The sequence below is a fragment of the Pongo pygmaeus genome, chromosome 9 (genome assembly GCF_028885625.2).
Source record: "Pongo pygmaeus isolate AG05252 chromosome 9, NHGRI_mPonPyg2-v2.0_pri, whole genome shotgun sequence".
In the NCBI taxonomy this organism is placed as follows: domain Eukaryota; kingdom Metazoa; phylum Chordata; class Mammalia; order Primates; family Hominidae; genus Pongo; species Pongo pygmaeus.
Window position 1 is genome coordinate 63,821,197 of NC_072382.2, and position 27,259 is coordinate 63,848,455.

At 42.1% G+C, this 27,259-nt stretch overlaps 1 protein-coding gene across 1 annotated transcript in view; it reads right to left on the reverse strand.

Moving 5' to 3' along the window:
* MICAL2 (microtubule associated monooxygenase, calponin and LIM domain containing 2) overlaps nt 1-27,259 on the reverse strand; it is a 244,390-nt gene that overhangs the window by 9,299 nt on the left and 207,832 nt on the right. Inside the window, exons 32-35 of the mRNA XM_054437600.2 lie at nt 26,992-27,107; nt 22,720-22,812; nt 19,540-19,633; nt 2,919-3,018 (exon numbers count right to left, since the gene is read on the reverse strand). Of these exons, the coding sequence (XP_054293575.2) occupies nt 2,919-3,018; nt 19,540-19,633; nt 22,720-22,812; nt 26,992-27,107 (403 nt within the window). The remainder of the gene's footprint in view (nt 1-2,918; nt 3,019-19,539; nt 19,634-22,719; nt 22,813-26,991; nt 27,108-27,259) is intronic.

A 27,259-nucleotide genomic window follows, 5' to 3' on the forward strand; every position in this document is an offset into this window, starting at 1 on the left:
TCTCAGAGCTGCGCTGCCTCTGGGGCTCCTCCTGCCCAATTCTTCTCCCTCTCCACTCTCCTTTTACAGGCATCAGAACGGCAGTGAAGTCTGAAGACTTCTCACTTCCTCCTGCTCCCTCTCCCTTCATAGGTGTTTTCCCCAATAGACCTCTTGTTCTTCGAAGTGTCTTGGCATCCAGTTCCCAAAAGCCTTGAATCAAGATACCAATAAGACATTTCTCCATGCTCATTCAGGGCTTTCTCAAAACTAAAACCCATGCTTTAGCAGAGCTCCTACTAGCCTTTGTCTAGTTCACATGCCAAAGCTTTCCTATTCACCCTCCTTTGGAGAGGAAAGTCCTTCCTACAGCGCGTTGACCAGGGAAGCTGCAGTTATGGGACACAGGCAACAGCCGTGCCTCCCTGACTCTCAGGCAGACCCTTCTATCGCCATGGAGCTCTTCTGAGTTTTCTTATCACTACTGTGCTATGCACGTGCCTATGTGTTTCCCTTAAAACTACAAGATCCTAGAAGATAGAGTCTACGACCTTATCCATCTTTATTTCCACAGAACCCAGCATAGTTCCTGGTGCACAGAATGTGCTTGATAAAGTTTTTACACTTTTAAAATAATTTTTACATTTTCGTAATTTATCATTCATACCTGGCCTCAATGCAGACACAGTAGCTACATAAAAAGGGCTTTGTAGTCAGGTAGAGTGGACAAATTACTTAGTTGCCCTGAATCTCAGTATATGCATCAACTTAAAAAGCTGTAATAAGGCTGGGCATGGTGGCTCAGGCCTGTAATTCCAGCACTTTGGGAGGCTGAGGTGGGTGGATCACTTGAGGTCAGGAGTTCAAGACCAACCTGGTCACGAACATGGGGAAACCCTGTCTCTACTAAAAATACAAAAATTAGCTGGGTGTGGTGTGCACCTGTAGTCCCAGCTACTTGGGAGGCTGAGGCAGAAGAATCACTTGAACCCAGGAGGTGGAGGCTGCAGTGAGCCAAGATCACGCCACTGCACTCCAGCCAGGGCGACAGAGCGAGACTCTGTCTCAAAAAAAAAAAAAAAAAAAAAAAAAAAAAAGTTATGATAAAACAAATCATCACTAGAGATGACCTCCCTTCTTCCCAATTCCTGGCATTACCTTCCATGTCAATGGAACTCAATGAATGTAACTCCGGGCCACCTCTCCCAACCCTATCCTTCCTCACTCTCACCCCAGGGGAGGTAAATTTGGGAAAAATAGACTATGTGAGCTCAACTCACTCCTCTCTTTCTCTCCCAGGCTCAGCCAGTCTTCAGCAAACATGTGTTCTCAATAAGCCTTGCCATAGTTCTAGGGCAAGGTTTCTCAACCTTGACACTTTTGACATTTTAGGCCAAATAATTATTTTTTGGTGAGAGGAAGGGACTGTCTTGTACTTTGTAGGATGTTTAGTAGCATCCTTGGCCTCTGCTCACTGGATATCAGTAGCACCCCTGCCCCTAGATGTGACAACAAAAATGTCTTCAGACATTGCCAAATATACTCTGAGGTTATTGCCCCTGGCTGAACCCCACTGGTCTAGGATAACAGCCTTGCCCCTAAGGAGCAGGTGAGTCTACTACCTTTTGTGATTAGGTAGGTATATGTCTAATTCTGGGGTTGGTTAGTGTAGTGGGTTGAATGGTGACCCCCTAAAAGATATGTCCACGTCCTACCCATGGAAACTGAATGTGACCTTATTTGTAAAGGGTCTTTGCAGATGCAATTAAGTTAAGGACCTTAAGATAAGAACGTTCTGGATTATCTCAGTGGGTCCTAAACCCAATGACCCAAGTGTCTTTATAAGAGCAGAAGAGAAGACCCAGACACACAGGCAAGGCTGTGTGAAGACAGAGGCAGAGACTAGAGTGATGCAGCCACAAACTCAGGAAAGCCTGGAGCCAGGAAAAGTGGAAAGGACAAGGACAGGTCCTTCCTTGTGTTTCTGCAGGAAACATGGCTCCCCCAACACCTTGATTTTGAACTTCTGGCTTCCAGACAGTGAGAGAATAAATTTCTGTTGTAAGCCATCCAGTCTGTGGCAATTTGTTATTGAAGCCTAGGAAATGAATAAAGGTAGCAAGCCAATCTGGGCTGTCATACTTAGCCATGTACAAGCCATTATCATCTAAGCCATTGTTGGTAATAAAGCTAATATTTTGACGTTCCCTCTATTGACTTGGTTGTCTTATTTCTCACCTGGCTCAGAACAGGCAGGGAAGAGTGGTACTATTTATTACACCCCTTCAAAAGCCCTTACAATTACCTCCTGGGGTTGGGGCAAAAATGAAACGAGACAGCATAAATGGAAGCACCCAGCACAACTTGTGGCACTTCAATTGATACTAAATATTACTTTTTTCCCTCTAGAACGATGACAGGTATAGTGACCTTCAGCTTTTTCAGAGTGTGGTGACATCCATCTCCACTGGTCTCCCAATGACGCTGCAACTGCATTCAGAGAGGACAGCCAGACAGATCTCAGTCCTTCATTCTCTTAAAGCCACAGGAAGTGGTCAGGCATATGTCACTGAGTCCTTCCCAAGATTTATACTCGGAGGCCAGACACAGCCTTCCCATTGCAGGTGTGTGATCCCTCTTTTAAGATGGACCCAGGGAACAGGGATGGATTGAAAATGCCTTGTCCAAATGACCTTCAGCTCCTGACCCATTACCCAAAACCTATTTTAGCCACAGGACTCTGCAGAGAGAACAGACAGCTAAAGATTCTTTGCACTAATGCCAGCATGATATGCAAGACATAAAATATCAATTTGCCTCAATCACTATTCTGTATGCACAAGGAGAAAAAGTCCTGAGACTTCGGCCTAGGAGGGTAAGCCACCCTCCTTTGCCCCTTTGCTTTTAGGACTCGCTGGTATCTGTGTTGCCTTACTTACATGATTAGGAGCTCCGACTCATATCGCATTAATTTATTCTTCTCCAGAACCAGCTTAAACCACTCCTGCAAAAGCTGTGCTTCATCCTGTGTGCCTGAATCTGCTTAAGAAATCAACAGCAAATGGGTTAGATTGGCATTTCTCTCCCCATGATCAAACTGCTTTGAGCCACTTTAGCAGGTTATGTTTGTAGTGACAAGGGCTCTGCAGGCAGCAGCTCCCTGACACCCTGTAGGTGCCTCCAGGTTATGGGTATGACAAATAAAACCCCCCTGTGCATGCTCGGGTACGTGTATGTGGGGGTCTTCTTGGACACTTAGGGCATGACTACCCCAGTTCCAATGGTCACATAACCACGATAACATCCCACCACAGACGACCCTCCCCCTGCCTACTCGTATATTCTTTGTAAAACTTATATATGTGTATGCATCACATCCTTCACCAAGGACAACCCTAGCTGCTGGTCATCATTTTCTTCTTCTTTTTCTCCCCCAGATCAAATGCCTACTGAGTGTGGCGTGTGGCTCCTTCCATGGGGCAGGGAAGCTCATGCCACATTTGGTCACAGAGGAGTGCTGACTAGTATTTTGATTTTTTGAACAAAGACAAGCCAAATAATAATAACAAAAAAGTTATTAGCTTTGTGTCTCACGGGGGTAAAGTTATATCCATATATTCTTATTACTTAGATTATGACCTTTATTAAACAGAAGAATCACGAGAAAACTGGTACTGCTTCTTAGATATTTAATGTTAGATACTAAATATCTAGGTACTAAAATGTTAAAAGGTGGCTTTCGAATATTTCACCCCGAAAGGAGAACACAAGCTGTATGGCAAAGCTCATGGCCATCCTAGAAGGATTTATCCTGGAGGGTCCCATATGCAGAGGGGAAAACAAGGCAGACAGAAGCTTTGTGTGTCCTTGTGCAAGTTGCTTAACTTCTTGGAACCTCTGCTTCTTCACTGGTTAAAGTGGAATAATAAGACACACAGGCAATACAATAATAATGAACTGCTGTTTATTTTGTAGTGATTACATGCCAGTTGATGGGCTACGTGCCTTATATGCAGCATCTAATTTCATCCTCATAACAAACTTTTCTGTAGATACACTATTCATCACTACTTGATAGCTGAAGAAATGGAGGTTTAAAAGATTAAACTTGCCCAAGTTCGCAGTAAGCAGCAGAGCTAGAGCCTGAACTTAACTGTGTCTGATCCTAAACCCACGGTCTTCACTGCTATGTATATTTCTCCCTCTCTCCTGCTAAAGTAGTCTTTAAGGTAAATAATATGCCTAGTTCATTGCCTTGCACATAGCAAGAAATCCATAAAAATTAGTTCCCTTTTCTCCCGGACCACCTTTTTATTGATAATGAAACCAGAGCCCAGAAAGATTTACAGTCATCTCTCAGTATTTATGGAGGACTAGTTCTAGGATCCCCCTTGGATATCAAAATCCATGAGTGCTCAAGTCCCTTATATATAATGACATAGTACGGTCGGTCAGCTCTTCAAATCTGTGGGTTCCTAATCTGTGGATTCAAGCAACTGTGGATCAAAAATATTCAGAAAAAAATATTTCACCAAGTTCCAAAAAACACAAATTTGCTGCACTTCAAGTACTATGTTGAACCCATACAAATGAAGTAATTTGTAGGCATTGTGTTTGGTATTATGAACAATCCAGAGATGATTTTAAAATATAGGAAGATGTGCATAGGTTATATGCAAATACTATGCCTTTTTTTTTTTTTTTTTTGAGACAGAGTCTCTCTCTGTTGCCCAGTCTGGAGTGCAGTGGCATGATCTTGGCTCACTGCCACCTCTGCCACCCGGGTTCAAGTGATTCTCCTGCCTCAGCCTCCTAAGTAGCTGGGACTGCAGGCATGCACCACCACACCTAACTAAGTTTTGTATTTTTAGTAGAGATGGGGTTTCACCATGTTGCCTAGGATGGTCTTGAACTCCTGGCCTCAGATGATCCTCTTGCCTTGGCCTCCCAAAGTGTTGGGATTACAGGGGTGAGCCACCGTGCCTGGACTGCTATGTCATTTTATATCAGGGTCTTGTGCATTCATACATTTTAGTATCTGCACAGGAGTTCTGGACCCAGTCCCACATAGATACCAAGAGGTGACTGTATTTGCATATAACCTATACACATCCTGTAGTATACTTTATATAATTTCTAGATTATTTATAATATGGAATATGATATAAACACCATGTCAATATTTGCCATATTGTATTGGTTTTTCTATTTGTATTATTTTTATTGTATAATTTTAATTTTTCTCTAAATATTTTCAATTTGCAGATGCAGAAGGGTGGACTGTATATGCAATATCCCGAATTATTCACTTTATGGGCAAACTGGTGCTAGAATGCGGAGCTTGGCTTCTGTTTCATTCATTCACTTAATAACACCTATCTATCAGACACCTCCTATGTGTTGGTATTGCCTTAGGTACTGGAGATATAGTGATATATAATGTTACATTGCATGAGAAATTTGCAGACAGTAAGGCATTGTGCCTACCAAAAAGGATATCATTAGATACTCTTTGGATCACATGGACTCAAAGAGCTAGAATAAAATAGAATATTAGAAAACAATCACAATAAAGCAACAAAAAGCACTCTGGGCACACAGGGGAGGGAGGACTTTCCTCATCAGGGTGTGAGGCTGGGCTTCCTGAGGGACTGGGGTGGAAGAACAGGTAACACTTTTGAGAGGAAATAATGAGGGTGGAAGAGGGCATTTTTCAAGATGAGGGAACAACTTGAGAAAAGATGAGGGAATGGGAAAGAAGATGGTGGAGACAGAGATTGGGAGGGGCTGAGGAGCACAGAGGGGTGGGCAAGGAGGCCTGGCACTTTATGATGATCTCATCACAGAGAGTAGTGCTAAGGCATTTGCACTTCATGCTGTAGAACACAAAGGGACATTAAAGGAGGTGGAGTAGGAGAATGATGTGTGAAGTGTCATGTGTGAAGGACTAAAGTGAGAGAGGGAGGAGGGAGGGAAATAAGGTGTTAATCTTTCTTAGGTTTCTTGAGTGAATGAATGTATGAGCAAGCAAATTTACAAACATTGAGGGCCAACATCTTCTAAGCACTGTTTGTGGTGCCGGACAGGGGAGAGTAAACACTGGTTCCAACTCTTTAGGTAACTGGGAGCTCATGGTCCATTGGGGAAAACCAATGTAGCCAAATAGAATACAACATGCCTCTTGTGAGAACACAGGAGGCAGGCAATTAATTGTGTGTGGAGAAAGTGAGGGAAAGCCTCAGAGGAGACAGCAGGTGCGCTCAGTCTAAATGGATGACAGAGTTTGCCAGAGAGAGGAGGGGAAGAACAAGGCATTCACAGACATTTGTTACTGGATGAAAGAATGAAGTATGTATGCCAGAGATCATATAGAACATAGAAGTTAAGAATGTACACTTTAAACTGAAATTTGGGATCAAAATGCCACTCCTCTACTTCCCATTGTGCGGGCTTGAGCAATTATCATGGACTTCCTAAGCCTCAGTCTCTCTATCTGCCATGCAGCTGCAGTGGGATTATGCACACAAAGCCCTTATCCCAGTCCTGGCACATAGTATAAGCTCAATAAATGGGAACTGTCACTGTTGAAATCATACAATACACATGGTAGAAGAACCCTCCGGGGTCATCTGGTCCAGCCATGAGCCAGTGCAGGAATTCCCTCCACTCCTCCCTGACAGGTGGCTGCTCTATAATTATCCATGGGATGAGGGAGCTCCCTCCTGTTCAGGAAGCCCACTGCAGGGCTGTGTACTTTAAGTCCTGAAAACTTCTTTCTATTGGCCTTCAATGGGTTGGCTGCTAGCCACCGATTCCAGTTTTTCTCCCTGGAGGAAGATGGAAAACAGTAACTGTATATTTTGCATGACAGACCTTTAGATATTTGAGGACACATCTCACAATTCACTAAGTTTGCTCTTTTCACAGCGCCTCCAGATCGTCTGTCATTTTGTCCTAGGAAGGATGCCCATTCTGCTTACCCTCTAATTTTCCAAGATATATCTTAAGGACAGTCTATAATTAAACACTATATAAACAACCCAAAATGGAGAGACCCTCTCACACCTTCATCCTATGCCCAGAGATTGCAGAAGTCTTTTTAGCAGCATCTTCACTGGGACTCTTATTTACCGGTAAATGAACTCTGGCCTTTCCACAACGGTGGTAGTTAAGTCTGATACCTTCATCTTCTACTTGTGCAACTGATCTTTTTCATAACCCAATTCAAGACTTTATATGCATCTTGTTAAATATCATCTTATTTATTGGGCCCATTATGGAGACATCTTTTGAATATTTTATCTAGCTGATACATTTCTCCTAACTCTGAAATTTCTGCAGAATTGATAAATGGGCATCCTGTACATTTATGTGATATTAGAAAGCAAAATATCAGATGGAAATGGACATAGAAGACAGCCATCTGGCCCATCATTAGGGACCTTTCTCAGCCTTTGGATGAAGCCGACTCTATATGCACCAAACTGGTATCATCCAGACAACATTGCTATGTCTTGTCTATGAGGCTGTTAGAGAAATGACCAAGGTCAAAATAATTTCCTGAACTGAAGCTCCACAATGTCTGTCATGTTCATTGGCACTACAAACCTTGCAACTCCACCCAGAAAAAGAAATGACATTTGTTTTGCACAGCTTCTCAGTAAACACGAGTGGTTCCTAGTAATCTCAAAATTCTTTCTAAATACTCACAATTTCTTTCTTTCTTTCTTTCTTTCTTTTTTTTTTTTTTTTTGAGATGAAGTCTCACTCTGTTGCCCAGGCTGGAGTGCAGTGGCGCAATCTCGGCTCACTGCAAGCTCCGCCTCCCGGGTTCACACCATTCTCCTGCCTCAGCCTCCTAAGTCGCTAAGTACCAAAAAAAAAAGTTTTTTGTACTTTTTTTCAGTAGGGACGGGATTTCACCGTGTTAGCCAGGATGGTCTCCATCTCCTGCCTTGTGATCTGCCCGCCTCGGCCCCCCAAAGTGCTGGGATTACAGGCGTGAGCCACCACACCTGGTCCACAATTTCTTTAATAATTGTTTCTAGGCTGGGTGCAGTGGCTCACACCTGTAATCCCAGCACTTTGGGAGGCCGAGGTGAGCGGATCATCTGGGGTCAGGAGTTCAAGACCAGCTTGGCCAACATGGTGAAACCCCGTCTCTACTGAAAATACCAAAAGTTAGCTTGGCGTAGTGGTAGGCGCCTGTAATCCCAGCTACTCAGAGGCTGAGACAGGAGAATCGTTTGAACCTGGGAGGCGGAGGTTGCAGTGAACCCAGATTGCACCATTGCACTCCAGCCTGGGCAACAGGAGCAAAACTCTGTCTCAATAATAATAATAATAATAATAATAATAATAATAATAATATAATAATAATAGTTTCTAGAATTTTGACAAGGATCATAATTCATGTTTCTTTTTCATATGAAAAATGGAAAATGTGCTCCAAAACCTCTAGCCTTTTGGTTCCAAAATTCTCCATGAGTTTTCAAAGACTGAGGTCATATGTATAAGCTATTTCTTTTGTTTTGTTTTGTTTTGTTTGTTTTGTTTTTTTGAGACTGAATCTCACCCTGTCACCCAGGCTGGAGTGCAGTGGCGTGATCTCAGCTCACTGCAACCTCTGCCTCCCAGGTTCAAGAGATTCTCCTGCCTCAGCCTCCTGAGTAGCTGGGATTACAGGTATGTGCCACCATGCCCGACTAATTTTTGTGTTTTTAGTAGAGATGGGGTTTCGCTATGTTGCCCAGGCTGGTCTTGAACTCCTAGGCTCAAGCGATCCACCCACCTCAGCCTCTCAAAGTGCTGGGATTACAGGTGTGAGCAATTGTGCCCGGTCAATGTGCAAGATATTTCAAAAGCAGGGGCTTAATTCAGCAAGTTCTGACTGAGTAATGCTAGATCCAAGACACTGTTCTATGTTCCATCTTTCACCTGGCCTTACAGCTCTCTCATTTTTTCTACCTATCTAGATTCAATCCCTTCTAGATATTTGTTTAATGTTTCTAGATTGAGGATCATTTTTCCTTGGTAGAGAAAACAGAAAAGCTGAGAGCTGAGAATTCTGCCTTTCCTCGTCATCTAACATTATACCATCTGCCACACGCACTGGGCCTATCCTTCCTTGTTCTCGATCCAAAAGAAGCAGTTTTCAAGACACTATTTTGCTGTCTTCAGAGCATTTTTTTGTTGTTGTTTTTCAGATTCAGCCTCTTCGCTGCATTATACCCACAGGTTCTAGCTAGACTTTTATCCGGGATTACATGTCGTTTTTTCAGTCTTATGTGTCCTAAAATCTGGCCTGTTAGAGAGTTCCCTATGCTGCCACACTGATTCCCCTTGACACTGTACTCGACAAACACAGGTTGAACAGAATCACTCAATTTAATTATTTTTTCAGTGGAATAACTTCTAATTTTATTGGCTACACTTTTTTTTTTTTTTTTTAAATGGGATGAAGCTCTTGTCGCCCAGGCTGGAGTGCAATGGCATGATCTCGGCTCACTGCAACCTCTGCCTCCTGGGTTCAAGCAATTCTCCTGCCTCAGCCTCCTGAGTAGCTGAGATTACAAGCACCTGCCACCATGCCCAGCTAATTTTTGTATTTTTAGTAGAGATAGGGTTTCACCATGTTGGCCAGGCTGGTCTCGAACTCCTGACCTCAGATGATCCACCCACCTCAGCCTCCCAAAGTGTTGGGATTACAGGCGTGAACCACAGCGCCCAGCCTATTTTTCAGAGTCTCCCTTTCTTCAGTAGTCAAAAGCACTTTGGGAGATCTTCGGGTGTGGAATCAAGTGCAGGTTTCCAGGGAATCTGCCTTCCCAAAGTATTGGGTTCAGGGCGACTGTGCCCAGTTCAACCTTGCCTTGCTCTCCACTCCAACCACGCCCCAAGAGGCTCCTCTACGATTTCCATCAGCTCCCTGTCCCCTCCCGGTCAGATTCCTTCTTGTGGGTCCTGATGAAGGCAGCATTGCCCCTCACTATAAATGCAATAGAGCAAAGTGAAAGAAGCATGGGCTTTGGAGTCAATCAGACCTTGCTCTGCCACTTACAAACATGTGACTTTGGGCACGTAACCTCACATCTCTCTGCCTGAGTCTCCTCGTGTGGAAAATGGGGATGGTGATGATAGTACCTACCTTATAAATTGGATTAAATGAGCTGATGCATGTCAAATGCTTAGCATTGTGCTTGGCACATAGTAAACACGCAGTAAACTATACCATTTTACTCCTACCTTGCCATTTCTTCCAACGTCTAGTTCTATAGTTCAATATGGATTATTTTCTGTTCACCTTTAGAATTCAGCTAGAGTATAACCCCTGCCTTGATTATACATGGCTAAACTTTATTTTGTAACTTAAAGTGAAGTTAACAAAAACTCATAAATAATAATTTTTTTTTGGCCTCATGTAAATGAAAAGGTCATGTGGCTGTGTAGATCATCCACACTTCTTGGGAAGACACAAGCACCTGGTACCTATGTGATGGTTTGCTTATCCACATCTCCATCTGGTCCCGCAGCTGCTGGTGCATGGAAAGCCCTTTCAGGGCATGGCTGGGACTCTTATGACCAGCTAGGAACCAGGATGCAGCTGCAATGGTGCAGCCAAAAGGCAAGCAGCCTCTGGCTGTGAATAGAATGGCCCAGTTCTCCAGCCCTTTCTTCCTCTCACCCTCTGCCTGGGTCCACTGTCAACTGGCTCTTCAATTGCTCCTGTGTCCTCATCTCATGCCTTTTCCTGTGCAAAATGTTAAGTATCCCACTTGCTGAGGTGAAATGATCAAAACCCAACACAAAATGACTTTTTATTAATAGAGTCATTTATATTGACTCACTTTTGCCCAAGAGTACTCTCAAAATTGCAAAGCACACTATGTTACTTCCAACCACCAAGGCTGGTAAATCTTAGTCCCTACTTACCCTACGATGACTGGCATGTAAAGGTCAATAACTTTTTTCTTTTCTTTTCTTTTCTTTTTTTCTTTTTTTTTGAGACAGAGTCTTGCTCTGATGCCCAGGCTAGAGTGCAGTGGTGCAATTTTGGCTCACCACAAACTCCGCCTCCCGGGTTCAAGCAATTCTTTTGCCTCAGCCTCCCATGTAGCTGGGACTACAGGCACATGCCACCATGCTCGGCTAATTTGTATATTTTTAGTAGAGATGGGGTTTCGCCATGTTGGCCAGGCTGGTCTTGAACTCCTGACCTCACGTGATCCGCCTGTCTTGGCCTCCCAAAGTGCTGGGATTAGAGGCATGAGCCACCGCACCGGGCCAATAACATTTTTTGGAATGGATAGTAGTAGAGAAAAAAAATGATCTATTTATTCTTTAAACTCATGTCTTTTTTTTGTTTGTTTTTAACCATTTTTTTTGTAGGTAATGCTGAAGGCTTCTCTGATTATGTATTGGTATGTGTTTTTTTCCAAGTTGGGTCTTGTTTTGCCGTGTGGTTCATAACTATCTATCTCTTTTGATGTGATTTTGCACCTCCTTAGAATCTGTGAGAAGTCCTAATTCAGTGTTCGCTCCAATTTTGTTGATGTAGTCTTCATCCTCACTGATGATCTAGGGGCCTTCAAGGGGCTTTAGAGAAAGTGGAGCAGGAACTCTCAATAGCACTGTGCAGAGCCTCTCCCCTGGAATGGCTGGGTTTTGGTCCCTGCCTTTTGTTCTCTGGTCTCTGGTCAGCACTCCACTCTGGAGCTCATGCACAGACCTGTTTCATTCAAGTCTCTACCAACCTTCATACGTGGAGCTCTGGGTACATCTGTCTCCCACAGGCTCCTTACATAGAATGATGATAATGCAGAAAGCTGTGCTGTGGATCTGGCCTGATTCAGTCTTGACAAGCCCAGGATGCTAGTAGCTAGCTCACAATTCTGTTCTGGGAGTCAGAGCCTGCAGCTGAAAAATAAAAATTCTAATCTTTCCCTTTTAAATTACTTTTTGTTTTGTTTTAAACTGTATATTTTTTAGAAACAAAAAAATTAGTTTTTCTTGACTTTGGGCTTTATTGAAATTGTATTATACTGTATTCTTCCACAACTTGCTTGTTTTAAATTCAAAATTATGTTGTAAAAACGCATCCATGTGACTGATTCATTTTCACTGCTATATATAATTTTTACTGTATATATAATATTCGGTTGTATGACTATACCACAAATTATCCATTTTCCTGTTAATGGATACCTGAGTTGTTCTTACAGTTCTGTTATTATGAGTGATGCTGTTATGAGCATTCTTGTATGTGTCTTTTTAGCCATGTGGGTAAGAGTTTCTCTGGAGTATATATTAGGAATGAAATTCTTAAATTGTAGGGTATGCACATATTCAACTTTACAGCCTAAAGCCAAATTGTTTTCCAAAGTGTTGTGACAATTTGTGTTCCCACTAACATTGAATAAGAGCACCCCTTGTCCCTCACCCTTGCCAAATACTTAGTATTATCAGATTTTTAAAGTTCTAATAATTTAATCGTTTTAATAGTTTCTCACTATAGTCTGAATTATTTGTATTTTCCTGTCTTTTTCATAGATTTATTGGACATTTAGTATTCTTCTGTGAAGAGAATATTTATGTCATTTGTCTATATTTATATTGGGTTGTTTGCCTATTTCTTACTGATTTGTAAGAGTGGGAATATTCTAGAATGCTGATTCTTTTTTGGTTTTTTTTTTGCAAACACAGTTCACCGTCTGTATCTGAGGGTCCTACATCCTCAGATTCAACCGATTGTGAATTGAAAATATTCTGGAAAAAAAAAGGATGGTTGTGTCTGCACTGAACATACACAGACTTTTTTTTTCTTGTCATTATTCCCTAAACAATATGGTATAACAATTATTTATACAACATTTACATTGCATTCAGTATTATAAGTAATCTAGAGATGATTTCAAGTATGAGAGAGGACGTGCATAGGTTATATGCAGTGACTATGCCATTTTATATCAGGGACTTGAGCATCCTCAAATTTTGGTACCTTCAGGGGTTCTGGAACAAATCCTCTGTTGATAACAGAGTGTGACTGTATATTTTCCAAATGAGTGGCTTTTCATTTCCTTTATAGTATCTATTGACTAACAACTTGAGGTCAAAAAAAGATTCTTCTTAACATCTCAAGTTTCAATTTTCACATTAAAGTCCTTAATCTTTATGGAATCGATTTGTTTGTATGGTACGAAACAAGACTCAATTTCGTTTTTTCCTCTATGGAAACCAATCGTCTCAGAATCACTTACTTCCTGCGATCTCTAATGCTACTGCTGGCTTATATCAACTTTTCATGTATATAAGATTATGTTTGGGTCCTTTGATGACTTTCAGAAAAGTATTAAAATTGGCTTCATAAGATAGTACATGTTTTTTGCTAGATTTATTCCTGGGTACCTTATATTTTTGATGTTAATATAAGTGATATCTTTGTTACTTCATTTTCTAGGTGTTTGATGCTGAGATATTGAAATGCAATTAATTTTTCTAGTTTGAGCTTATATCCAGTCACTGTTATTTAGGTCCTTATTATGCCTAATAGTTTACTTGTACATTTTGGGTTTTTTTTTATATAGACAATCCTAGCATCTGGAAACAACAATTTTTTTTTCTTTCTTTCCAAACCTCTTGCCTTTCTCTGCCTTGTCTTACCACACTGGTTGGGATCTCCTGCACAAAGTTAAATAGAAGACTTAAGAGTAGGCAACATTATTTTATTACTGATTTTTAAAGAAATGCTTCTATTTAACAGTGATGTTTTTTGGGAAAATATGTTTCAATTAAGAAAGTTCTATTCTGTTCTATTGCTTTTTTTTTTGCTAAAAGTTTTTAGCAAATGGATGTTAAATTGTGTCAAATGACTTTCCTTCTTCTATTGAAAAGACCATAAGATTTTCCTCTTTAATTTTTCAATATGGTAGTTGTAAAATCACCCTTAGATTGCCAGATTTAAAAATTAATGGGATTAAATGTTCGTTATATTCTTTTATCTTTTTGAATCTTTGCTGTATCAGTGGTTGCATCTGCTGTTTCCATTTCTTCTTTATTTCTGTCTTCTGTCTTATTTTTAAAAAACAACTTGCGAGGGCCAGCTTTAGTCTCTCATTAATAAGTTTGTTCAATATTTGGCTTGCAGTGATGCCATGGACTTCCTACAGAGTGGCCAGTGAAGCTGGAAACAGAGGTGAATATATAGCAAGTGGACTGTCGGTATTTGTTGAGTGAGCCAGTCTTCCATAGACTAGGAGTGGCCCTGTACATCTTTGTTGAGTGAGCCAAACTGCAAGGCCCTACCATCCTCTGAACCTGAGCCATTCCTCTAACTAGTCAGGTAGAGAATTCCGAGAAGTGGGTCAGGATACTACTGTGTGACTACTGCACAACTACTTGCTTCCTGGGAAAGGGGAAATGGCTCATTTACTGCTTGCTATAAAAGCTGCTGAGTCCTTTTCCTGGGGCTCCCTAGCTATGGGACAACTCACTGCATGCACAGGTGCCATCTGGGCTCATCATGTCACACCATGGGACTTGGGGACAGGGCAACTGGGGCTACCGTGCTGATGTTCCTGCTGTTTGCTATGCTGTGAATAATAAACTCTCTTGCTCTGAGGTACTGAATTTTGTTGTTTACTTTTTGCACCTACATAGTTGTGGCAAACAACCCAAGTTCCTTGCATGCTTAATCATCCACTTTGAAGTCTTATTACTCCTGACCATTATCTATAAGGTTGGTGTCCTTTTCTGACAAGATCCCATTATATTATGTGACAAAATAATATTATCTGTGTTTCTGTGTTCATGGCTACCTGTATTTAGAGAGACTCCTTTAGAATCACAGAAGATCTCAACCCTTCCCCTGCTCTGCTGACTTATGAATGCACAGCAACCAGCCATGTCTAACGATGGATGAAAGGGTGCAACCTTTAACTCACTGCCTTCCAGTACCTTTTGAGAACAAATAGTTATGGAAGGAAACCTAAAGAATATCTATTTCCTAAAACCGATTCCCAAATTGTGGCAGAGTGTCAGAGAGGCATGCCTCAAAACCCATAGTCTGCTATCTTTGTTGAACAGCTTTTACTGCATCACTGTTTTTTGGGGGCGGTGGTGGCGGGGGTGTGGGAGCGATAACAATGAGTCCTCATTGAGATCCTTGTTTGGACCAGGCATGCAAAATTCATGTATTACAAATATTTATAGAAACCAGCTTAAATCTCTTGCAAGGAGTATACTTACAAATGAATATGAATGGATGAACAAACAAATAAATACCATTTGAGAAGTCATTGACCATCCAGCTGTGTTTTATAATAATAGGGATATAAAAGAAAAGAGAAGGAATATTTTTGAATACCTATTTTATCGCAGGCCCTTTTTTTGGTGCTTTACTAACATTATTTCACTTAATCTTTTCTTCATACCACCCCTGTGAGGTTGGTATTATTCATTCAATTTTACAGATGAGAAAATTTGGCAGAAAAGTAAATAATTGTATAAGGACTACATTGGGATTCAAACTCAGGAGTGTCTGACTCTAATGCCTGTGCTCTGTCCAGGACACCTCACTGTACATTATCCAGGAATTTTTATTCCTCGGGTCCTCAGCAGCAGTGAAAATCATGGAGTGTAAGCCCAGCTACTTCCCTGGTCCTGGGGAGGCTTTCGCCAGCATTTCTCACATAATGTGTGCTCCTGCTGCCACCTGCTGGCACTTCGTGCATCCTAATTTTTCTTGGTAAACCCCTCAATCTCCGGGAAGAAGAAACCATCTGGCTCCAAAAAAGGCAAGAAGCTCCATGCAGACAACTAGCTGGTAAATCTTCCCCAAAGCTGGTAAAGATATAAGGGAATAATTATTCTCATCGACCTCCCCTGGGGAGAAATCCTTTCTCTTTCGAAGTTACTCAGTTTTCATTAGATTCCAGGTATTGAAAGAAAGCCCAGATTGTGTTATCCAGACCATTTAAATTTGAACGGTGGTCTCTTGCTTGATTGGGGTATTCCATGCCCCTAGTATGTAACACTGATCATCACATTGACAAGCAACAAGCCAGTAGGTAACAAACAGTGCCTCAACCAAGAAGAATCTAAGTGGCTGCAGAGCTGGGCTTGGCCTCTTTCCAGAAGGTGGTAGGGCCCCCAGGAATGAGGTTACTGCATATCCTGGTCCTTCACCTGGGCAGCTAGGACCAAGAGGGGACTCTCTTCCCTCTGTCAAAGACATCACACACACACACACACACACACACACACACACACACACACTCTCTCTCTCTCTCTCTCTCTCTCTCCACGTCCTGCAAAACATAATGATTTGTCATCTGGGGTGGATTATTAGATTTTTGTTTTCCTTTGTTTCCCTTTCCTTGACAAAATAGGGAAAAACCCTTCCCGGGGGCGGGAGAGCTTATTTCTGACTGCTGGAAAAAAAGAAAGCAGGAATTGTTGTCACGACAATGAGGAGCTCATCAAAGCCTCATTTTACTCATCAGCCATCATTGCCCTCCATCCCGCACCCCCGCATGTTCCTCTAATTCAATGCCCGCCTAATGAATAACTCCCAGAACAAAAGCCCCTTTCAGGCTGCCTACATAATTATCAGAGGAGCCTTGCATAACTGTCGCAGACTACTCATGTTTTCAGGTCTGTCTCTAAATTTGGTTATTCACAACCTTTATAGCTCAATATTATTGCCTAACTGTGATCATTTTCTAATTATCCTAATAATACCTATTAAATAATTCCCATTAAATCACTTGAACTGGAGCAGCACAGGCCAGCTCAAATACAACTTAACCTAATAAGCATTGGTCATTCATTAAGCAAGAGGGCAATCTCTTAAAGGGACTGAATAGAATATTAAACCGCCAAAGAATATTATTATTGCACAAATGTTATTACAAGTTAGAGTATATTAATTTTGGTGGCTGGTCTGCAAAACTTCCATTTGGTTGCTTTTGAGGCCACTTTCTGGACTTGACTCTTTTAGTCTCCAGCCCCTTGTTGATCTGCATCTGTCACCCACACAAGGACAATCAAGGGAAAAAGGCTCATAAACTTAACAGCGGAATTAAATTACCAAGGATATAAAGGGAATGAATGGAATCCATCTTCTGGCTGGCTTGGCACACCTCTGAAACATCACAAGCTGGCCAGATTTCTTTTGCTATAACTCAAAATAGCTCTCTTTTCTTTTCTTTTCTTTTTTTTTTCATATTTGGGGATGAGGAAGATTTTCAGAAGATGCTTTACAATTTTGGTTTCTATCATTTAAATTTCAAGCAGTAAAAATTAGACAAATTCTTTAAAAGAAGATGTGTGTGGATACTTAGTAATATTTTGTAAAATGATATGAGTAGTGTTTACTAAATGCCTACAACGTAGGCAATACTCCGGTAGAGACTTTGCCTATCAACACTCCTAATTCTCAAAATGACCTGATAATATGGGGATTATTATCTTCATTTTTCAGATAAAAAATCTAGGGCCAGAGAGGTTAAGTGATTTTCTCAGGACTATTCAGCCTAAGTGGAGTGGAACAGAATTTGAACACAGGGCTTATTGGCGCCCACAGCTCCCCACTTCCCACCATGCCACCTCTTGGCCTGTGTTGCTGGCGGCAAACTGAAGCATACCCTGGCTTTTCTGGTTTTTCCTTTTCCTTTCTAATTCTCTCACTGAGATCAGCAGATTGTCAAAGACAAGGACCAGAGCCTTCTGGACTGGGAATATGACCAAGCACCAAACAAGGGCAGTTCATTCTACCAAAAGTCCCACAGCAGCTGTAGAGACAGACAGTGACTCTCAGTCCAGGCAGCAAGAAACTCTTTATATTTGTAATAAGCCTATTTCTAATAAGCAAATTTGGGTCATCTTTGCAAGGAAATCCAGTGCATTTTAGTAAAAAAAACAAACAGGTATTGATTAATCATCTGCTTCATGCCAAGCACTGGCTATGGATATTACATAAATTATTTTAGCTACTCCTCACCACAAATACAAGTAACAAGTATTATTAGCACTCCCAATTTACCAACAAGAAGACTGAAGCACAGAAGAGGTAAAGTCTGACTCTAGCATTTTCCTAAAATCTAGTGCTAAATTAACCATGTGGTTAATGAAACTGAAACCTCAGGACCCCTTACTTGGATGGGTCCTTGCAAGGTTCTGGAAGCAGCCCTCACAATTTTACATGCATGACTTTGCATGAACTCCAGGCCTCAGGAAATCTGGGTCTGCACCTGCTAGTGTCATCGCTCTCATGTAACTGGACTTTTAAAGAATTGAAATCCTAATGTTTCACTTGTTAAGTAACAAGTAACCTGTTGTTTATATTACTGAACATTATTTCAGTGCTCAGTTTTTCACCTTTTATATCTCAAATGCTGAAGGCTGAAGACATCATATTATAAAACTAAAGAGACAATACCCCCAACAAACTCTTAGTGCCCCCCAATTCATGAGCCACACCCCTACTGGAAGATTTCCGAAAATGTAGGTTTCTTTAAGCCACTCCTTACCTGAAAACCCTTCACTAGCTCATTTGTGAAGACATTTCGTGTCTTTCCACATTTGAACTTTGCAGATGCTGTTCCCTCTGCCAGAACAATCTCCTCTTTACTGGTTAACTCTTGTTCTTCCTCTGGTTCTCATCTTATAGATCACCCCTTCCCAGAAGCCTTGCTTGATGGCTTCCCTTGCTCCAAGATCAGTTAGGAACCTCTTGGTTCTGTTCACGTTGTACCCTAATTCTTGTTCCTATCACAGCATTTGTCATACTGTATTGTGGATTACCTCTTTACCTATGTGTGTCTCTCAATGGACTATAAACTTCTCAAGGTAGAAACTGCATCATACTCATTGTTACAGACCCAGTGTTTTAATGTTTAATGCATAGTAGGTCTTCACCAGATGAGTTCTGTTTGAATCTAAGAATCTGAAGCTATTACTGGAATAGTTACCACTTGTTGCTTTACCTTGGGCCAGGCAATGTGTTAACTTAAGCATCAAATATAATTTCTCCTTTAATCCTTATATCAGTTCTATAAAGGAGAAAACCACTATTATCCCCATTTTAGATGAGAAAATGAAAAAGTATAAAGGTTTATAATGTGACTGGCCCAAGGTCATACAGGTAGTAAAGGAAAAACCAGGACATTGACTCTCAACTCTGAGTTTTGAATTACTACCAACACTGCTTCAATACCCATATATTTGTCCTGAATTTATCTTAATCCCTGAATTGCAAAGAACATTCGTGTTAGCCAGTGGAGAGGTGGGGCTGAACAGAAGCCCAGTTACAAGGCCCACGGGCTGACCAATGCTCCTGGGAATTTCAAAGTGGGCCACTAGTTTGATTTTTACATTTGATCTTGGCCAAAAGGCCGAGAAGCAATAGTTTGATGTTTAAAGTGTGCGGCAGCTGTGGATTTAGCACCATATGGCCATGCTGACAGATCCCCAGCAGGTGACAAGGTCTGTTTTCCTCAGATAGTTAGGCTAGCACTATTCTCAGACCATGCCCATTGCTCCGGATCTGCTGGGATGCCGTACCTGCTTCTCCTCGCAACGCCTTCTCCAGCCTCACACCCTGGATCTCAGAAGCCCTCTGCCGCTCCTCCACCTCCTCCAGCTGCCTCTGGATGGCCTGCAACACCAGGATCAGATGTCACACAAGGACTTTCCACATAGAGTCCCAAGAGGGGCCGATTCTGCCACTTACTTTCCAGGAGAAAGAGGCCCTTTCACTTGTGATGGTCCTGCCTTGAATAACTAGGCAAGGACCTCTGAATTCCCAGACAACTATACCCTGATGTTTCCCTTCCTTAGCATGCAACATAAAGCAAGGAATTTGTATGTGTGTTCAATTGGCCCTTAAGTAGACATTAAAACAGTCCCTTTAGACAAGGCCAATCACAGATGTCCTCCAAGACAGAGGCTGTTGGGTGAGGTGAGCAGTCATCATGGCTCCTGGACTCCTTGGAGCCCACAGCCTCTGACTATGGCCGTGGCATAATGATTGGAGCTGCAGCCACTGTTCAGAGTAGGGTAGGGGGTCCAGGGGCAAACAAAGTACTTGCATAATCTATTTTCCCCAAGAAGAACCAGCCTATACCTCCCAAGGAGTCAGTCTGGAGCAAGAGAACTGGGCCAGCTCCCGGGGTTTTGTGCTCCTGTTTTAGATTGTCCTGCTCCTGTCCTTAGCTGCAAATTGTACCTGTTCTTTCATTGCGCCATGGGCAGATGCCCAGCGTTCTTTCATTGTGGAAGTGTACTGTGGCTTTGTTACTAGCAGGTTATTAAGGTGAGACACAAGATGTTTAACTTGTTAGGGGATGACATCATACTCTCCTTAGGTTCATTATAGACACCTGTTAAGGTCTGGGGTCATGACTTTGTTTGCATTTACATATTTATTTTCCTTACTAACTATTAATCTCTTGTGTATATTAGAAAGGAGTTAGGGAAAAGCCACTCCTATATAAATTTTGTTCATCCCCATCCATTTTCTCTGCTTTCAAATACCACGCTGTCAAAAGGCACAACCCTTGGCAGAACAGACTTTGCACCTGGCAGAACAGGTATATTCAAGGAACAGTCAGTTGTTTGGGCAGACAGAATGCCTGTGTTCCTCCTCTGTTTTACTTTACTCTGTCTCACTCTCCTTCTTCCTTAACCCCACGTCTTTCTAAATCTCCCCTGGAATCACAAGCACAGCAGCCGAGGCCCCTCCAATCCTGGAAAGGGACCCAAGCAGGGAGGGGTGGGGCCTGCACAGCCACCAGGCTCTTCTTGTCCCAGCTATGAGTGCTTAAGTCCAACATAAAATCTGAAATAGATGGAAAGTCTACTTAAAACTATTTGTAATTTCATGCCCTCTTCCTGTCTCTCCCTTAAAGACAATTATATCTTTATAAATCCATCTCTTGCTGGCATGCTGTAGAATTGCTAAAGAAAAGAAGCACCTAAATGGCTTTATTACTGATCACTGTGCAGTAACAGCTATCTGGTTCTTAGAGACTAAATTGTGTCCCACCCCAAATGTATATGTTAAAGCCCTAACCCCCAATGTGACTATATTTGGAGATAGGGCCTTTAAGGAGGTAATCCAGGTGAAATGAAGTCACAGGGCTGGGGCCCTAATCCAATGCGGCTGATGTCCTTATAAGAGGAAAAGACACCAGAGATATTTTTCTCTGCTCACGTGAACTCACAGAAAGACCATGTGAGGACACATGAAGAAGGCAGCTGTCTACAAGCCAGGAAGAGAGGCCTCACCAGGTGCCAAACCCGCTGGCACCTTGAACTTGGACTTCTCGGCTCCAGAACATGAGGAAAATAAGTTTCTGTTGTTTAAGCCATCCGGTCCATGGTACTTTGTTATGGCAGCCCAAGCAGACGAATACAGTGGTCATTCTTTAGACACTAAGGATGAGGCTGGGCATGGTGGCTCACACCAGGAATCTCAGTATTTTGGGAAGCTGAGGTGGCAGGATCACTTGAGCTCAGGAGTTCGAGACCAGCCTAGCCAACATGGTGAAAACCCGTTTCTACTAAAAATACAAAAATTAGCTGGACTTGGTGGCGGGCTTCTGTAATCCCAGCTACTCAGGAGGATGAGGCAAGAGAATCTCTTGAACCTAGGAGGTGGAAGATGCAGCGAACTGAGATCACACCGCTGCACTCCAGCCTGGGTGACACAGCAAGACTGTCTCAAAAATAAAAAAACAACTAAGGATGAAAGTCTCAGAGATTAAAAAGGGCTGCTATGGGTGCCAGCAGGACTCAAAAGGCCATTGTAATTCGTCTCTCATCACAACCGTCTGGGATGAAAATACAAGGAAGAGGCATTGCCTAGTTTGCCAATCAATATCATAAGACTTGTCTTGTTCTTGGAAGGAAAAGTTGCAGTGTTTCAAGGAAATCTGTTTTAGAGGTTGCAAGTAGACAGAAGTGACTTTTCCCCATTCACTAGGTGAAAGAGGTAGGGTAAAGGAGGGTGGATTGAATGACATCACTTTGGTCAGAAATAGTGTGTAGGATTATTAGCCAGATACAGGGAATAAATGGAGAAAGGGATGTGAGGGTATACTGGATTAACATGAGTGGTCATTCTAAGTCCGTGTATCCTAAAACCCAACTCTTGTTCAAGACTAGGCTTGGGTTCCTCGGAGAGATGGAGGATGCCTTGAATTTCTGCTTCATTTTGCCTGTCTGTGATGGAGTTGTGGCTGAGCAACTTGGGCAGAAGTGTTTGAAGTAAGCAATCAAGCCAGGAAATCTGTATTGGAATGCTAGATACTTATGATTTCAACTAATCTTGAAGTAGAGAAAGCCCTTAATAGCTGTCAGTTTAGTAAAGACACTGTCAGGGAGTTGGTGGGAGGTTTGCGTCCTCACAGAAGACAAAACTAAGGTCACTGCTATGTGGCAGTCAGGGATGACTCCCAAGGCCATGCATTGGCTCTTGTTCCAGCCTCACATGTCTGCAGACGGAGGGGTAGCTGAGAATAGGCCGGATTAACACAGGGGCTCTCCAGGACCCAGAGTCCTACTGAGACTAAGCCAGAGCCTCTTTAAAATGGCCACAAATCTGGTCCCTCAGAGAACAAGACTGACCTTTCTCCAGCCTGCTTTCCCTAATACAATGCAGACTCCCAAACCTCTTTCCCATCCAGAGTCCCAGGATCCTGGACCCAGGCCCACTCACTCATCTCCAGTTTATTTACTGACCTGAGCCTTATAGAGTCTTTTCAATTCTTCTTGCTTAACCAACTGCTTCATTGCTTTTTCTAGCTTCTTTCTTCTTCTAAGTGTCTTCTTCTCCTATGAAAACCAATAGAGAAAAAATTATGTCGGAGAAAAATGGGGTTGAAATTTACAAAATATCATTACAGGCTTCTGCCCTCTCCAACTAATGATTCCTAGCCACTGCTTACCTTCTAAAATAATGACATCTGGTAGAACTCTCTGCAATGATAGAAATAACCTATAGCTGTGCTGTCTAATGTACGGAAGCCACTAGCCCCATGTGGCTAGTGGACACTTGAAGTCAGTGTGGATTAGAAATTGAATTTTAAATTTTATTCAATTTTAATGAATTTAAATGTAAATTTAAGTAGCCACATGTCGCTAGTAGGTTCTGGATTGGGAAGCTGCTATGTGTGTATTGGGAGGGAGTGTATGTGTAGGTCTGTAGCTGGGAACTGCTATAATAGAATACTGTCTGGGTTCAGCTGAGAGAAGGAATGGTACAAGAATTATACTTTACAGGGGTGCTACGATATGGCCCAGAGATGAGGGGCCTGGGAGAGAAAGAGACAGGCAGGCAAGTAGACAGACATACACACACATGCTCTCTCTCTCTCACTACATGAAAACCAGTTAACAACTTTAAATAGTGCTTAGGTTGAGTCTACAGTGACTAATTAAACCTGGAAATGGAGAAATGTATCATTCCAATGAAAGTGTTTTTTGGCTTGAGGGAAGCATGAGATTGCTTCTCTTCCCAACCTCACTTTGTTTATACAATTATAGCATTACTGTCACTGGGTTGTGTGTGTACCTGGGCTTGTTGAAAAAAATTTAAATTGATGCATATAAAGTAGAAGTCTAGATCTTGATAGTATCACTTCCAGGTTTTAGACACAAGAGAAAAAAGAAGTGATGGTGTGGTTAATTCCACATACTGGAAAGTTCAGGAGACACTTAAAAATGGGAGAAATAGCAGAGACTAATGGTTGAGCACTGGGCCCACAAGACAGGCAAAGCTGGCATCCAATCCCAGCTGAGCTGTGTGAGCTTCAGAATATCACACAACATTCTGAGCTTCAGTGCTCTCTTTAGAGTAATGAGAAGAATTTAGTGCCTACTTCGTAGGGATACACTAAGGACTAAATGAAATAATAAGGCTAAGCCTTTTGTAGAATACCTGAAAGAGACATGGGATGAACACTCAGTAAATACTAATAGCATAATTTTTATAGCATTCCTATATTATTATAATTAAATTATAATTTTAAATTAGCATGATTATCACTTTTTACTAAAATCTATTATGATTTTTATGTGTAGGAGTATATATTATACATACACACACATACACACACAGACATTCTGTATCTACAAAATAAATGTTCAAATTGGGCTATTTTTACTCTGCCTTCTCTGAGCATACACGTCAACTTTCTGTATACTAGGATGAGGATTAGAGCATGCTAGATATTTCTTTTTAATGCTGGAATAAATAAATATGAAATTTAAAAATTGTTGTAGCTAGCTTGGTGCCTACAGGCTATTTTTCTGGAATTCTCCTTAGGACCTGAAATCCTAAAGATCTTCTTCATCCTTGGAAGAAAATTTTACTCTCAGAACTCAACTTATTCCATATCATATCATCTCTGTTTCCATGAGATGACTACCAGATTGACTGTCAATCACTCTGAATGGGGATTCCAGACCTTTTGCATGGGGGATTCTTCATGGGGCAGCTAGGATCTTTCTGGAAAGGCTCTAGGGAAGAGGTGGTGGGGATCAATGGTAACTGTCATCCAGAGATTGTCTAACTTAGTCTATATGGAGTCAGTTCATTTATTAACAAGTGCCCCTTGAGCTTGCATTATACTAACCTATGTAATAAATCCTCTCATTTACCAAATGCTATATGCCAGATACTATACTAATTATTTCACATGTATCATCCCATTTATTCCTCAAATTGCACTTACTTTATAAGTAAGGAAATAAAAACTCAGAGAGGAAATTAACTTATACAAGATGATGCAATTATTACTAGGCAGAGCCAGGAGTTAGGCACAGGTAGCCTGAATCTAGTATCCACATTTCATTTGGTCTATACTGCCTTTCCTTGTGCCAAATACCATTTAGACACAACAAGGACCTACTCTAAAGTGGGACTATGGAAAAGAAATGCCAATGTTCCCCCTAAATGAAGACCACTGAATGCAATTCCCAGGCAAAAGGTGGGGGGAATTGCCTCAACAGCAACATGTGGTCTTAGTGCTTCCCAGCAGCAAAGCTATCAAACTCTGACTCTTTATCAAGAGTCAGCAAAACAGAACCTAGAGGAGGAAAGAAAGTCATTTATTGCCTTTTATTAAAAAGTTGCTGATACAGAAAAGAAGGATGCTTCATTAATAAACACACAGCCTTACATACACAAGGCACAGTTCTTATATCCTCACTGATGGTGATGATGCAGAGAGGGAAAGACGCTAAGGGCTGTGGAAGAAAAGATGCAGAAACTTGGCAGAATCAAAGACAAGCTGCTGCGTCTCTTCCTGCCTTAGTCTCTTAGATCTGAGTGGTGGTGTGGGAGGAGAGGCAGTGGAGAGCAAGGGTGAAGCAAAGGGAAGAGGCCGAGAGGACACATCCTGCCTCCAGTTTCCTGTGCAAAGGTTCATTTGAGCTGTTATGGGCTCCGTGCCACCTGGCTGGGGACACACCTGCATGGGACAGAAGAGACAAAGAAACCAGAGGATGAAAATCTCCTCTCATTCCTTCAGTGTGAGCCCTCGAGAGCTTGGAAAAAAGAAATCTTCTTGCCAGCTTTCCTTCGTGTAAGAGTGGGCCAGGTCAGAAGCCAGGTGAAGCGGGCATGCTTTACCACCCGGCAAGCTGACGTCATGGCGGGCTCTGTTCTGGGCCAGCAGGAGAACAAGGAGCTGTTTGTGAGACTGGTCCTAGATACCACTGTCTTGCTATTTCAATATGTTTGGGCCATTCTATTCTTTTATTCTCCATGAGTGTCAAGATGGCTGATGCTGGGATCTCTACCTAATTTGAACATAGAATTAACTCAGGGTCATTCAAGAGGATGAGAGGGGCAGTAAGAAAACCGCAGAAATCAACACAAAACACACAGAATTCATTTGTGTGGAATACTGAATTAATCAGGGACACCATTGTTAGAAACGAGAAATTCATACATCTTTCTCCCTCAACTCTCTGTCTCTCTCTTTTCTCCCTCCCTCTCCCTTCCTCTCTCCTCCCCTCCCCACGCCACACCTCCCAGACTCCTCCTGCCTTGCTCCAAGCTGGGCCATGGGAAGTTGGAACCCCACAGTGACTTGAGATGATGTCAAATCTCCTAATGCCAGATATGGAAAAGTTGAGTGTAAGTAAATAAATTTGGTTCTCCTCCTCCCTCCCCAGATCCTCACTACTCCAAAAAATAAACACTACCAGAGCAGTGAACTGCTTCTCTTTCTACCCAGGAAGCATTTTAGGTCCAACCATTAAGTAACCCCTGCCACCCCCCACCCCACCAAGTACTCTACTGTCTCAGTGAAAATGTTCCAGCTTCAGTGGATAAAGAAAACAATGGTGGGCTTTGGTTATGGGACATCTGTCTCTGTGTATGTGACATATAGACACATTTATAAACATATACAATATTTGTGTTTTTTAATCTATGGATATGAGAGTTGTTTAAAGAGTTCTCCAAAAACATTAATGTTCATTGAGAAAAGAAGTCTACCGTCTCCCCAGCTGGCACGGGGCTTGTCCCTTCCACAGCAGAGATCTTTGGAGTACCCATGTCTAGATGCAACTGCATGGTTCATTTCATATTTCTGATTAGAATAAACATAACATTTTCCATGCAATCTGCCTCTAGTGCTTCTTAAATGAAGCTGTGCTTCCCCCAGGGAAATATGCATCTGCTTGTTGTAATGTTTTCGATGGTTTGCTTGTTGGACCACATATTAAACCCACTTTAAGAGCTGCCGTCACCAAATGGTTTCACGTAAATATGTCTTTTTTTTTCTCCCCAATTTGCATCTGAGAAAGGCAAACTTCTACAAGTTTTTTTTAAAGAAGATAATTCTTTGGGGGTTCAAGGTAAAGAGAGCACCCTGTCAGATGCAATGAAACATGATCCTCCTAAGGAAACCACTGCAGCTGGAGCCCACATTGGTTCTGAAATCTGGATGGTAAGCAGCCCCCACCAGCCAAGGCCCTCTTTGGCTGGTCAAATGTTGTTACCTTTAACTGCAAGGAAAGCTGGGGGTCAAATTCTTCATCTGCAGAGGAGGAGGAGGTTGAAGAGGCAGAAGAGGAAGCCTCTGTTACCTGTGCTCTGAGGGGAAAGTTCTTGGAGTCTGAAATGGGAACAGAAAAACTCAATGAACTGCTAGCTTCATTTCCTGCTTTATGAACCAAAGCTGCTGCTTCCTCCTCCCCCCTTACTCTCATTCCCTTCCTCCCTGCCCTCCCCTCACTGCACCTGCCGTGAGCATGAGGCAACAGTACC